The sequence below is a fragment of the Teleopsis dalmanni genome, chromosome 2 (assembly GCF_002237135.1).
Source record: "Teleopsis dalmanni isolate 2A chromosome 2, ASM223713v2, whole genome shotgun sequence".
Taxonomy (NCBI): Eukaryota; Metazoa; Arthropoda; class Insecta; order Diptera; family Diopsidae; genus Teleopsis; species Teleopsis dalmanni.
Window position 1 is genome coordinate 182,679,559 of NC_051847.1, and position 13,001 is coordinate 182,692,559.

Sequence of the window (13,001 nt, forward strand, 5' to 3'; positions counted from 1 at the left end):
GTGTAGATTCGACTAGTTTAATATTTACAGATAGAATTTTTGCTGGACTTATAACAAATGTTTTATAAATATAAATAAATTTACTTAATTAAATTTACATTTTTAATTTGTATTTTAATTATAATTTAATATATTTACAGAAATACTTCAACTGCTGCCAATATGTGACTTGAGGAAAGAAATTTTGAAGTGGTGGTATGTGGTTAATCAAATATGTTTCGCCATCGAAACCTGCAGATTAATTTGTCTGCAAAGCGAAATAAAAATATTACTAAACAATTCCAAAAAGAAAGCAAATTTTCGTCAAAAGGTGAGATTTAAGCTTCATATTACTTCTGTTAAAAATTAATTTTATTAGAAATTGTTTTTATTCAGACAAGAAAACTTTAACAATTCTGGTAACCTTGGTTAAAACAAATAAATTATTTTTTGTCTTAATTTTGGTCGAATGGTATAATTTGCTCATAATTGTTTCTTCTCTCTAAATTATACCATTTGCTTTAAGAAATGTTTTTGAATCCAGTTTGTTTTGTTTTGTTGTTGCTTCACAACGTCGGGGTGAATTAATTAATTTTGTATGTTTTAAAAATATATTAAGTAATTTATAAGAAAATTAAAAAATATTAAATAATAATAATAAATTGAAACAATATCCTAATTTAAATACGAACTAAAGTAAACATTTTACTCATATTTACATTAAAAACTAATCAAGTGTCTGAGCACAAAGTTCAAGTTGTGACGTAGTTGTCCGGTGTTTCAATTATGTTAGTTTAGCATAATTATTCATTTAATATTTTTAAAATTTGTTAATATATCCATCTTAAGATTATTTCAAATACTTATTAATATATTAACAATGTTCATGTACTCTATTAATTTAAATTTCTTTGAACTGTATAATTATTATCTTATCAACTGTGTATTTAATTTATAAGTATATTTGCATGTAGTGGTTGTAAATTATATACTTTTTTATATAATGAATATCTTAATGAAAAAAATAAATAATTCCATGTAAAATATATATATATGTTTTTCACATTAATTGCAAACAATATTTTCTCTTATTTATTTACATTAAGCAAAGAACATAAAAACGGGATAATAATATATTAAGCAAGTTTTATATGTTTAAATTAATATCATTATAAGTGTTTTGTTTTCGTTATAGAGCCTTAAGATAAAAAACCATATCAATTTAATCATTCACATTTTCTAAGTTCACAGTTGTTCGATGTTTAGTAGTGTCCAAAACAGCTGCATGGTCAGCTTAAAATTCATCTAATTATTGTAATCAATATTCTTCATTACGAACAATTTTTCTATCATAAATAAAAACGTCTGTCGTTAAGCATTAATATTCAAAGTTTTTACCTGAAACTAAAGTAAATCATTGTAAATCTTTATACTATGTTCAGACCGCCAAATTTCCTAAATTTCGTAAAAATGAAATTAAGTTAATTTTAAAGGCGTTCATACTGCCCCAAATTAAGGAAATTATATGTTTTTTGTTTACAAATCAAATGTTAAAAATTACATGCTCCAAAAACCATTCGTCTCTGGGAAGTTTTAAAAGTTGATTATTATAACTATAAAGGATGGCATTCAGTAATTTTATTAGTTTCACTCTATTTTAAATTAATAACAATTACAGTTAAAAAAATGTCACCTTATCGTTATCTCAGTTTTATCTTTTGCTTAAAATTTATCTTACGCATAGTTGCATTTGAAATTTCAGCCTTCATTTCAACGAAATTAAGGCCAGTTTCCTTAATTTCATTCTGACCTCAAAACTGAATTTTGTATGGAAAACACAACTTAATTTCGCTGAATCGAAGATGAAATTAAGATTTTTGCAAAATTAAGATGTGTCTGAGCATAGTACTATACTTCATAGAAAAAAATATGCGTTATTAAATTACTTTAAAAAGCGCAAGCCTAAAATAATTACTTTATATGAAAAATGAATAAAACTAATTAATTATTTTTTTTTTATTTAGCTTTATTTTGCTTCATTTTAAATTTGTTGTATTACATAGAAATTTATAACAATTATATTATATATATATAAAGCTTACAGCTATGGCATTTCAACCGTCTGCCGGAATAATTAGTATATTAAAAGCTCATTTTTTCATATACTATACTTTTCCAATTAAATTACTCTTTGATTTTAAACATAAACGTATTTCTTCGGTAAGTACTTTCGTAATTTAAAAACATTTATTTAGTTTGCCGCTATAGCTTGCATCGTCAAGTTGATTAAGTGTTGTTAAGTGTCGATTAGTTTATTAAATATTTAATTAAATATTTTTATAATTACTTAAATCGGTAATATACATTTAATAATAAATTTCAAGTAGTGTACTTGGTGGATTAAAAATAAATACACTTCACGACATAAATAATTTCATTAACAAAAAATTAAAAATGCTTTTAAACATTTCTCAAATAAGAAATTTTACGAGTATATAATTTAATTTTCTCCACTTTTCCGGCATAAAATCGTTGACACAAATATATTGAATAAATATTAAACTACTTACATCATTAAGAATATGTTCATTTTATATAATTAAAATATTAATGAGTCTATTAAAAAAAGTTTTAATACACTTATCTAATAGTTACTTAACTACTAGTAACATAAATATGTCAATTATTAACAATTAATATATAATTCACTGGTAGAGTTTGCTCGCTTATGTACTTAACGTTTTCTTTTTCTGGGTGAAAATACCGTGCAAAAAACAAAGTATTATTTTTCTCTCATTTGATTCATCAACCGTTTCAGCAGTTAATTTGTAACAGCTGAGCTCAATTCTCAACCTGTTTTTTTCCTAATTATCTGGTTCTCCGGCAAAAGCAGGTTAAAGTTCAAAAATTAATGTTAAAAGGGTTAATCAACAATTTGTTATTCTAAGAGGTATAGATTTCGTGTCTCTAGCAAACTTACTACATATAAATAGATAAACATTTTTACTTTAAATGTTCTTCCCCAAATAACCTTCCTTTCATATCAAAAGTAGGATTTTTCAAATTTCTAGATCTCGTTTTTTTTCCACAAGATGTTCTTAAAAAACTTTTGGGAAAGGTTTTTCTTTTTAGAGGGATGTATAAAACAATTAATAGAATTTATTTTATTAAGTTTTATAAAAACCTAATACTTTCATAAAACTATTGAGGTAATATTCACTTTTCAATATGATTAAAGTAAATGAAGATACTATCATGAAACTTTAATAATTATTGATGTATGTTTAATAAGTAATTGGATTTTAATTGCATCTATTAATAAAAAGAAATAAAGTCATGTAAATCACAGTCATTTAAAATAATTTTTTTATATATGAAAATATGAAAAGTTTCTACTATGAAACATCGATTATTCGATTATGATATGACTATGAACAGCATTAGAAATGAAAATTAATTAATACTGCTGATATTTAATATATATGATATTCAAATAACGTATCAGATTTTTTTTAATACTTAATTATACCATTTAAACGTAATAATAGTCATTAACACTATGTTTTAAAAAACATTTTTTATAAAAATTTATAAAGTAACATAAAAAGTTGTTCCCATTTATATAAATAGAACAATTTACAATAATTGTTTTGTTCTGAGTTGCTAATCATGGAATCTACTATATATTATTACAACATTAAATACAGTGAGTGCAATATCGAAAACGGAGCCAAAAACCTGACATCCTAATCCTGATAATAAATTTCAATGAGAGTCGAAGTATAGAATATATTAAAAAGTATTAAACAAGCATTTAAATAAAAAAAAAGGTGACCTGTAGTCGGATATAAAATAAACAAAAAACATTATTAAGAAACCAGGTCCAAAAACATATTCAAAATTTAATATATTAAATACAAAATTAATAAAAGCAACGAACAAAACTGCTAGCGGCATTACTTACTGGATTTATTTTCATTTTGGTCTACCACTTCACAAGACATACAGCACAGGCTATCGAAAACGAAGCAAGCGTTTGGAACCCTTAACAAAATCTGGCGTTCATCCAACATCACACAACGCACTAAGATACACCTGTACAATGCAAACGTAAAATAAACTTTACTATATGGTAGTGAGAGTTGGAACCTAACGGCAAGAGACGCACAACAGCTACAAGCCTTTGTCAATCGCTGTCTACGACGCATCCTTCATGTATTCTGGCCAGCAACCATAACCAATAATGAGCTCTGGTTTAGAACGAATCAGCCTTTTATAACTGATGAAATAATGATGCGCAAATACAAATGGCTTGGCCATACGTTAAGAAAACCCGCTGATGATATCGCAAGAAATGTCTTAGATTTCAACCCTCAAGGCAGTAGAAGACCAGGGCGTCCGCTTGGAAACGACAAACTGAAGCCGAATTAAGAAATGCTGGAAAGAGCTGGAGTGAAACAAAACGTCTTGCATTAGATAGAGTTCAATGGAAACTATTTGTTACGGCCCTCTGTTCCACCTAGGAATAAAAGGATTAAATAATAAATAACTTCACAAATATAGTGTCACTGTAGTTCAATAATTAGCTTATGCTGTGTTCAGATACTAAAATCTTAATTTCATCTTCGCTTCAGCGAAATTAAGTTGTTTTTTCCATACATCCATACAAAATTCAGTTTTAAAGTTAGACCGAAATTAAGGAAAATTGCCGAAGGCTGAAATTAAAGGACATTTCAAATGCAACTAAGCGTAAGATAAATTTTAAGCAAGAGATAAAGTTAAGATAACGACAGAGTGATATTTTTTTTGAATAAATATCAATGCCAATTGACTTTAAAAAAAACGTAAAATATTATGAAAGTAGTGCAAATTTTTAAGTTTGAATATAGAAAAAAAAACTGTAATTGTTATTAATTTAAAAGAGAGTGAAAAATAATAATTCACATACTTGAAATTCACTAAAGCTAATAAAACAACTGAATGCCATACTTTATAGTTATAATAATCAACTTTTAAAATTTCCCAGAGACGAATGGTTTTTGGAGCATGTAATTTATAACATTCGATTTGTAAACAAAAAACATATGATTTCCTTAATTTGTGGCAGTATGAACGCCTTCGAAATTAACTTAATTTCATTTTGACGAAATTAAGGAAATTTGGTGGTCTCTACATAGTATAACAAAATATCAATTATTACAAATTCAGCTTTAATGGATAACTTACTATTTCGCTTTATCTAATTTTCTGAAGAAAATCTCTATATAAAATACCTCAATGTTAAAAAAAAGAGTATACAGTTTAACCCATTAAAACAAGCTATTACTGAACGAACATAATGATATATGTAAATAGCAGAAACTACTCGTTAAATTTGTAACTAATCGATGGTAATATAAATAGTAGCAAAAAAAGTGATATAGTCTCATGTATGGAGTGCTACATTAGAGATGTTAATTTTTTTAATCTTTTTCAAAGAAGTTATGAAAAAAATTCTTAAAAAATTAACTTACATCAATTAGTAGTAATATCTTATTATTACAAGCAAAATTACACTGCAAATAATTAAAAACATGTATAATTATAGTGATAAATTTCTCATAATTATAACGCAAACGTAGTGACCTAATAATAATATTATCAAGTATATCAACCTTAACAAGTTAATGATATCGTGAGTACTTTGGAACTTCGTCTCTAGTTAGTTAAATTTAAAAAAAAAATCAAATAAAAATCCAGCTAATCGCTTATATCGTTAATAAAATTTTAAAATCTGTTGGAATTGTACTTTTGACTAATCTTTGAATACAAAAAAGGCCAGAACATTTATTTGAATTTTTTACTTTCTTTGCTTCTTTCAATTTGTTTTTTATTAGTTTCAAATTTTAGTATAAATTAATTTCATTTTGAACTTTGTACCCCACTATTCCATATGTATTTTTGAAACTCATTTAAATTTATTTTGTATGATAATTGAGCGAATGAAATTAGCGAATTCACTTTACTAGTCACAATATGCGTGCGATAAAATTGTATCGTTGATATAATCTTATCAGATCATTCAAGCAATCCACACGATTAACTAATCATACATAATAAAGTACTTTTAAATTAATAGATTTAGCACAGTCTTAGTCTTTTTTTTTATTTATTAATAATATTTTTCTACATACACTACTTTCAGTTTGTTATTATTGACAGAGAGGCATGGATCGCGCTGGTATTTATTTTATTGATAAAGACGATGAAAACACTTACGATTTCGATGAAACATTACCACCTTTGCCATTACCGGACTTGAAGGATACATTGCAGCGCTACTATGAGACCCTGAAGCCATTCGGTACACCGGAAGAGTTGGCCAATTCACGTCAAGTGATAGAAAAATTTGAGAAGGGCATAGGCAAGGAATTACATGCGAAGTTAAAGCAACGCGCTTCAAAAATGAAGAATTGGTTGGATGAGTGGTGGGACTCGTATGGTTATCACATGCTACGTTTTCCATTGAATCCTTATATTGTTATGGCGATGCCTTTACGTTTAGAATTACTTGGTATACCAGAAACATCAGAGAATTTCCTAAAGGTAGTTATAAATTAAAATTTTTACTTGTTAACATAGTATGAAGTAATTAGACAATATTTTTATTTTAGAATTATGCACGAATCATATATCATACCGCCCAGTTTTGGGATCTGTTGCGTAAAGCAAAAATCAAGCCACTGTCTTCAAATGGTGGCAAAATCAAATATTCATCAGCGCTATATAAACGTTTCTTCTCCACAACACGTGTACCAGGTGTGGAAATAGATCATATTGAAGGACATTTCAAAATTGGTAAGTAAGTTTCACCTCAATTAGCATCCTCTTCAATGTTACGATATCTTCATAGTCTCTGAGGGTAAAACGCCTACACATGTGTTGATTAGTGGCAGGGGACGACTTTTTATGTTTGAATGCGTAGATGCCGATGATAATTTAATAACACCACAGCAAATACTTGTTATGCTGCAACGTGTACGCACCATCATAAATGTTGAACCTTTAGGAGACTGTGTACCAGTGTTGACGCATGACGAACGCACCACATGGGCTAATGTAAATATTATGACTATTTAGTCAAATGCATGACATAAATTGATCAATGCTTCATTACATTTTCATTTCATTTATATTTATCGGTTACTCATCAAACATAGTATAATAAAATAGAGTAGAATACAGAGTCCCCAGTTTTTTCACGTGATTACCTGTTATTAAAGATTGACACCACGGTTTTCTTAAGACGCGTATCAGTATAATGCGTCTATAAATGCCCTCATTGGAGTTCCACTGGTACCAATTGAAGATATATACTTGAATACAGGTAACTCCTTAGGAGTGAGCCAGATCCATCTAGCATCTCTGCTGTTCTTTGGGGCACAGCATTCGTATGTAGAATGTAACTCCAGAATGAATGACTGTAATAAATACAGTCATTCTGCCCCGTGACTTTACATATTAACCACAGCCACCACAATACTCCCATTAAAGAGGCCTCAATTAATCAACACAGCTCTGACCCTACATTACATTACATGACACTACAATACCAATTTTGCACCTCCGATCAGGTGCCGCTAATGAAACTCACTCACTGTTTATATTGCAAGCAGTATCGGGTGGTGCCTACCAGATGTTTGTCGTCTGCTACAACACGCATTCCTTACCTCGAAAATATTGTGACCCCTTTCCCTCGTAAGTGAAAACAGAGTACAGTAGTATACAGCAATAGAATTTATACAATAGAATTTAATTGAAATAATAAAATAGAATAGAAAAAGGCAAAATACTGCACTTCAATTGCGTTTTCGATTGGTAAATCTGAATTAAATCTAGATTTACTCTCAAACTGTCACATTTTGTTATCCAAGCGAACTTTTTTAAAGTAACCTAACATTTTTGTAGCAGTGTATATATATATATATATGTACTACATCGAAATCACTTTATTTATCAAGTCAGCTGTTAGTTTCAAGATAACCTTGCTACTCTGGCAAAATATCTAGAGTGTTTAAATTAATCTCAAGTGTTATATATTTCACTCGATCTTTACCAATTGAAAATGAGAATTACATTAAAAATGAATCTAGAAAAAATTACCCCAGATTTACCAATCAAAAACGGCTTAAATGAAGCAAAGCTGTTCTATATAATACTAAATCAAGCCACAACTAATCTTTATCAAAGAGATGACGTTCAATTTCGGATGAAATTCCGAATGTCCCTCATTTAGTAGTTTCTAAGAAATTCTCAGTTTCGAGTAGAGAAGATCTCGAGACAGTATTCTTCTTCTAACTCAGATTAAAGCCGGAATGTTACACAAAATGTTAGCACAACTCTCATCGCCCTGCAGTCAAGACAAACGACAATCGTTATCAGTTATTCTTAATAGAACAAAAACGTTTTTAATAAGTTAAAAATATAGTACATTGCACACATACTATCTAATCTAGGCCAGACTGAAACAAATATTTTTTTTTATCGATTTTATATATTATCATAATTTTGGCACCCAATTACTGATATAACTAATTAGTCAATTTATGCGATAAATATTTTTATGGACTTTGTATAATAATATTTTGATTTGATTATTAATAATTTTTATATATGTATATTGAATATATATATAGAATCGCCAGCAGTTGAAAGAACTTTCACCCGCTAATGCAGATACTTTAAAGTTAATTGAAAGTTCTAGTATTGTAATCGCACTTGATGAACATGAGCCCAGAAATTATGAGGAAGTGTCACAATTTGCGGTAACTGGTGATTTTCATTCGAAATGGGGAGATCGCAGTAGTACTTGTATTGGGTACAAGAATGGCCGATTTTCGCTCGTTGGTGAAGTAATGTATATGATTTTATTTTTTAAGCATGAATAATGAAATCTTTCTAGCATTCTTGCTACGATGGTACAGTCAGTGTGAGTTATGCATTATTTATACAATTAAGTTTATTTGAGGAGCCTGAACCAGATTGGTCATTAACAGAAACTGGTCCTTTGGTTGGCATAACAGAACTTAATTTTGATTTAAATGATACGCTGAAGCAGGAAATTAAACGTGTAATGGCAGATTGTGAACAAAGAGTATGTAATATGAGTTTTATTATATATTAAATATAAAACAGTCTTAACTGAGTGTATTTATATAGCGTACTGATGTTATTATTACACATGAAGTATTTGATGAATATGCTAAGGAGAATATAAAATCCTGGAAACTTCACCCGGATTCATTTGTGCAAGTTGTAGTGCAATTGGCTTATGCATTAATGCACGATGAGTAAGTTTAAAATTATGTAGGATCATATAATTCAGTTGTTAAGAGAGTGTATTATGTTATATCAAAAATCGAAAATGAGAAGCGAATGGCTCATTCTTGCATACAAAAATTCAAGCGCGAATGCGATCCATTTCATCACATTCTATATGAATGCGTCCCAATGACGTTCAAATGCATTCCAAATATGTTCCAAATACAATGAAATACATTGAACATACCCTTAATAAAAGCTTTTTCATAGCATTTTGACAGTTTGAGAAAGCTGTTTTTGTTTTTGTATTTACAAAAATAGGTAAGCAAATGTTTGGTGGTTGCATTTTCTTGAAAACGATGCACCTCCAACCAATGTAAATACTTTCAAATGGTTTATTCAAAATAAGCCATTTTCGGCCAGTGTAAACGCCATATTATACCATGTTTCCATTTTATCATTTCGACAGTTATGCTTATTAAGACCGCTAATGAGAATAATTTACTATACAAGAAGCTTTAATGAGCTCATTATAAATAAATCAAGTGATTTAAGGTGAAAAATGGCGACTCTTAAAAATAAATTTCCCACAAGGGAAATTACCAAAATTTGAAATATTGTCATATGCTTTATATGGTATATAAAATGTATACAAACAAGCTATTTCACTTGCATTATATGAAACATGATATAAGTCAAAATCTATTTAATTTCTAAGGCATGTATCTCTGTATTTGTTCAGGTTCAGTATGCTAAACCTTATTTAGTGAATGAGGCCTTATTAATAATTAAATTTTTTTTTTTTCATATGGAATAAATACAAAAATGTGTAGTATTATCACTTACCGAATAACGACCTAGCTCCTATCACCAGACCAAGCTTAAATAAAAAGACAAAAATTTCTTATGTTTATATTACGATGATAACAAATTAATCGCTAACTGATTATACACGAGTTATTAAAAATATTGTTTATTTTTATTATTAGATATAAATACTGTTTATAATTCTTTTTATATTAAAAATAAAACCTTCTACGTATATATTAATTGCAATTAATACATTTTTTAATAAATTTCAGAATTGCGCCCATATACGAAACAGCACTTATGCGTCACTATTACAATGGACGTACGGAAACTTTAAGATCGTGTACATCTGAAGTATATAAATTTCTTAAAACCTTCAGAAATCCAAAGTCAACTAACGCAGAAATTGTTAACGATTTCCGTAATGCTGTTGAACATCATAAATTTATGATGAATGAAGCTCGAAAAGGTCATGGCGTAGATCGACATTTATTCGGTTTATGGTGTATAGCCTATGAAAATAAAATAGATATCCCTGAATTCTATGAGGATCCATTATATGCAAAAAGTGGTGGTGGTGGTAATTTTGTACTATCTACTAGCACGCTGGGCTTTACGGCAAATGTTGGTTTTGTTGCGCCCATGACACTTGATGGGTATGGAGTATTCTATTCCATAACATCGGATGCGTATGTATTTGTTATTTATGAATTTAATAAGTTTTAATTATTAATTACTATTTAATAGTATTTATATCTCAACTACTGTATTGCGGGATAGTACTAAAACGAGCGCTCATAAATTTAATGCTACATTCATGGATACTTTCCGTAAAATAAGAACACTTCTGGACGATGCACAAAATTCAAAATTATAAATTACTGTTGGTAATTGAAGGTGTTACGGATTGAAATTAATATATCTTAATTTAAATGAATATAACAACGTTTTTATCTAAGTCAATGCATTGTATGTAAGTATGTATAAGCTATAAAGAAGTCATTTTTCTAAAGGTGCAATTATAAAATATATTTTTTATAATTTTTATTTTGTTTAATATAATTATTTTTTATATATTTTGTATTCTTATTATGTATAAAGATATATCGTAATAAAGGTTTTGTTTTACATTAATTTATATACAAAGATTGTGACTAAATTATTGAATTTGTTGGGGAAGTATATTCACGAAATTGAAAGATAAAAACATATAACCATAGAGACGCTATATGTTAAAGATATATAATCCATATAGTCTCTATATGTATATATAAAGATATATATGTATTCTCGATATATATATACTCTCGATGTATATATATTCTCGATACATATATACTCTCGATATATATATACTCTTTATATATACATATTCTCGATATATATATACTCTCGATATATATATACTCTCGATATATATATAATCTCGATATATATATACTCTTGATATATATACCCCTGATATACATATACTCTCGATATATATATATACTATCGATATATATATACTCTCGATATATATATACTCTCGATATATATATACTCGCGATATATATATACTCTCGATGTATATATATTCTCGATACATATATACTCTCGATATATATATACTCTTGATACATACATATTCTCGATATATATATACTCTCGATATATATATACTATCGATATATATTTACTCTCGATATATATATACTCTTGATATATATATACTCTCGATATATATATGCTCTCGACATATATATACTCTCGATATATATATATATATACTCTTGATATATATATATACTCTCGATATATATATGTACTCTTGATATATATACCCATGATATATATACTCTCGATATATATGTACTCTCGATATATATATACTCGCGATATATATATACTGTCGATATATACTCTCGATATATATATGTAAATACTCGACACGACAAATAAATAATCTCGCGTTTTATTAGATTGACTCAAAAAGTAAGTACTCATGCAAGTCAGCCATGGATCGAAAAAGTTATTTTTTTTAAAGTACTTTATATTTTATTTTATTGTATCTGAATACAATAGACCTAATAAATCGAAGACAAAGTATTATGTATTACAAAGTCCTGATTATATAATTTTAAAAAATTGAAAGTTCAACCAAAAATGCTATCCATAACATTGCCGAAATGTAAGTATTTATTTAAATTGAATGGATGAAATCGGTGACTACCATATGATACACCAAAAATGTCAAAACAACGCCATAGTCTTTTTTTTTGGAAAAGGTGAACGTCACTTGGACGTCGAAAGTGTTCCGATTGGCTCCCGGACGTATACCTGGTCGCTGCTGGAACCCAGATCAACCTCAAATAAAATTTCACCCATCCTCAATTTACTCTTGTTCCCAAACAATATCCTTCGCTTACACACTTCTATTACGCTACCGTATCCTAACCCATGTATACGTATTTACAATTCCTTTCATGTTATCTGCCATTTAGATTTTCACGGACTAATACAACAATAACCTTAATGATATTTTGTGAGCACTAATGATCAATCAGAATATGAATAAATAAAATATATGGTATTCCTACTTGAGACTTACAAGTCCACAAATTCCTTATGTATTTTAAAAAAATCGAATTAAAATTCATTGACTCTTCTCTTCATATATAATAAGAAAACTGGACTACTATAACGATAAGAATTTTTAATAACTAAGAACCTTTTTTTGTTCTTCAGATTTGAATGGGACATCTTTTTTGGCGAGAATGAAAAACAAGTCTACATTATCAACTTTATTGTATTAAAAACAACAAGTCTACATTAAAAACTTGTAAAAAATTAACCAAATTTTCTAAGTTTGAAAATGGAAATTTACTTTACCTATTAATAAATTTTATAAATACTATATTTAAGATAAGCAA

At 28.1% G+C, this 13,001-nt stretch overlaps 1 protein-coding gene across 4 annotated transcripts; it reads left to right on the top strand.

The window, feature by feature from the left end:
* Window positions 1-167: 167 nt before the first annotated feature.
* Window positions 168-11,102, top strand: LOC119680486 (peroxisomal carnitine O-octanoyltransferase). Of its 4 annotated transcripts, none has more exons than XM_038093312.1 (9): window positions 168-310; window positions 6,164-6,564; window positions 6,633-6,816; window positions 6,872-7,077; window positions 8,655-8,870; window positions 8,921-9,112; window positions 9,178-9,308; window positions 10,362-10,778; window positions 10,837-11,102. In XM_038093312.1, the coding sequence occupies exons 2-9, from the start codon at window positions 6,187-6,189 to the stop codon at window positions 10,964-10,966; spliced, it is 1,854 nt and encodes a 617-aa protein (XP_037949240.1). In that variant the 5' UTR covers window positions 168-310; window positions 6,164-6,186; the 3' UTR covers window positions 10,967-11,102. The 4 variants fall into 4 exon arrangements, with proteins under 4 accessions (XP_037949240.1, XP_037949237.1, XP_037949238.1 ...); XM_038093309.1 differs by lacking the exon at window positions 168-310 and adding an exon at window positions 537-575; XM_038093310.1 differs by lacking the exon at window positions 168-310 and adding an exon at window positions 664-767.
* Window positions 11,103-13,001: the final 1,899 nt, after the last annotated feature.

Bases quoted from the DNA above. Each gene is read 5' to 3' on its own strand.
- LOC119680486 (XM_038093312.1), top strand. From the start codon at position 6,187: ATGGATCGCGCTGGTATTTATTTTATTGATAAAGACGATGAAAACACT. The intron at 6,565-6,632 runs GTAGTTATAAAT...TTTTTATTTTAG, and splicing joins CATCAGAGAATTTCCTAAAG to AATTATGCACGAATCATATA. The intron at 8,871-8,920 runs GTAATGTATATG...AAATCTTTCTAG, and splicing joins GATTTTCGCTCGTTGGTGAA to CATTCTTGCTACGATGGTAC.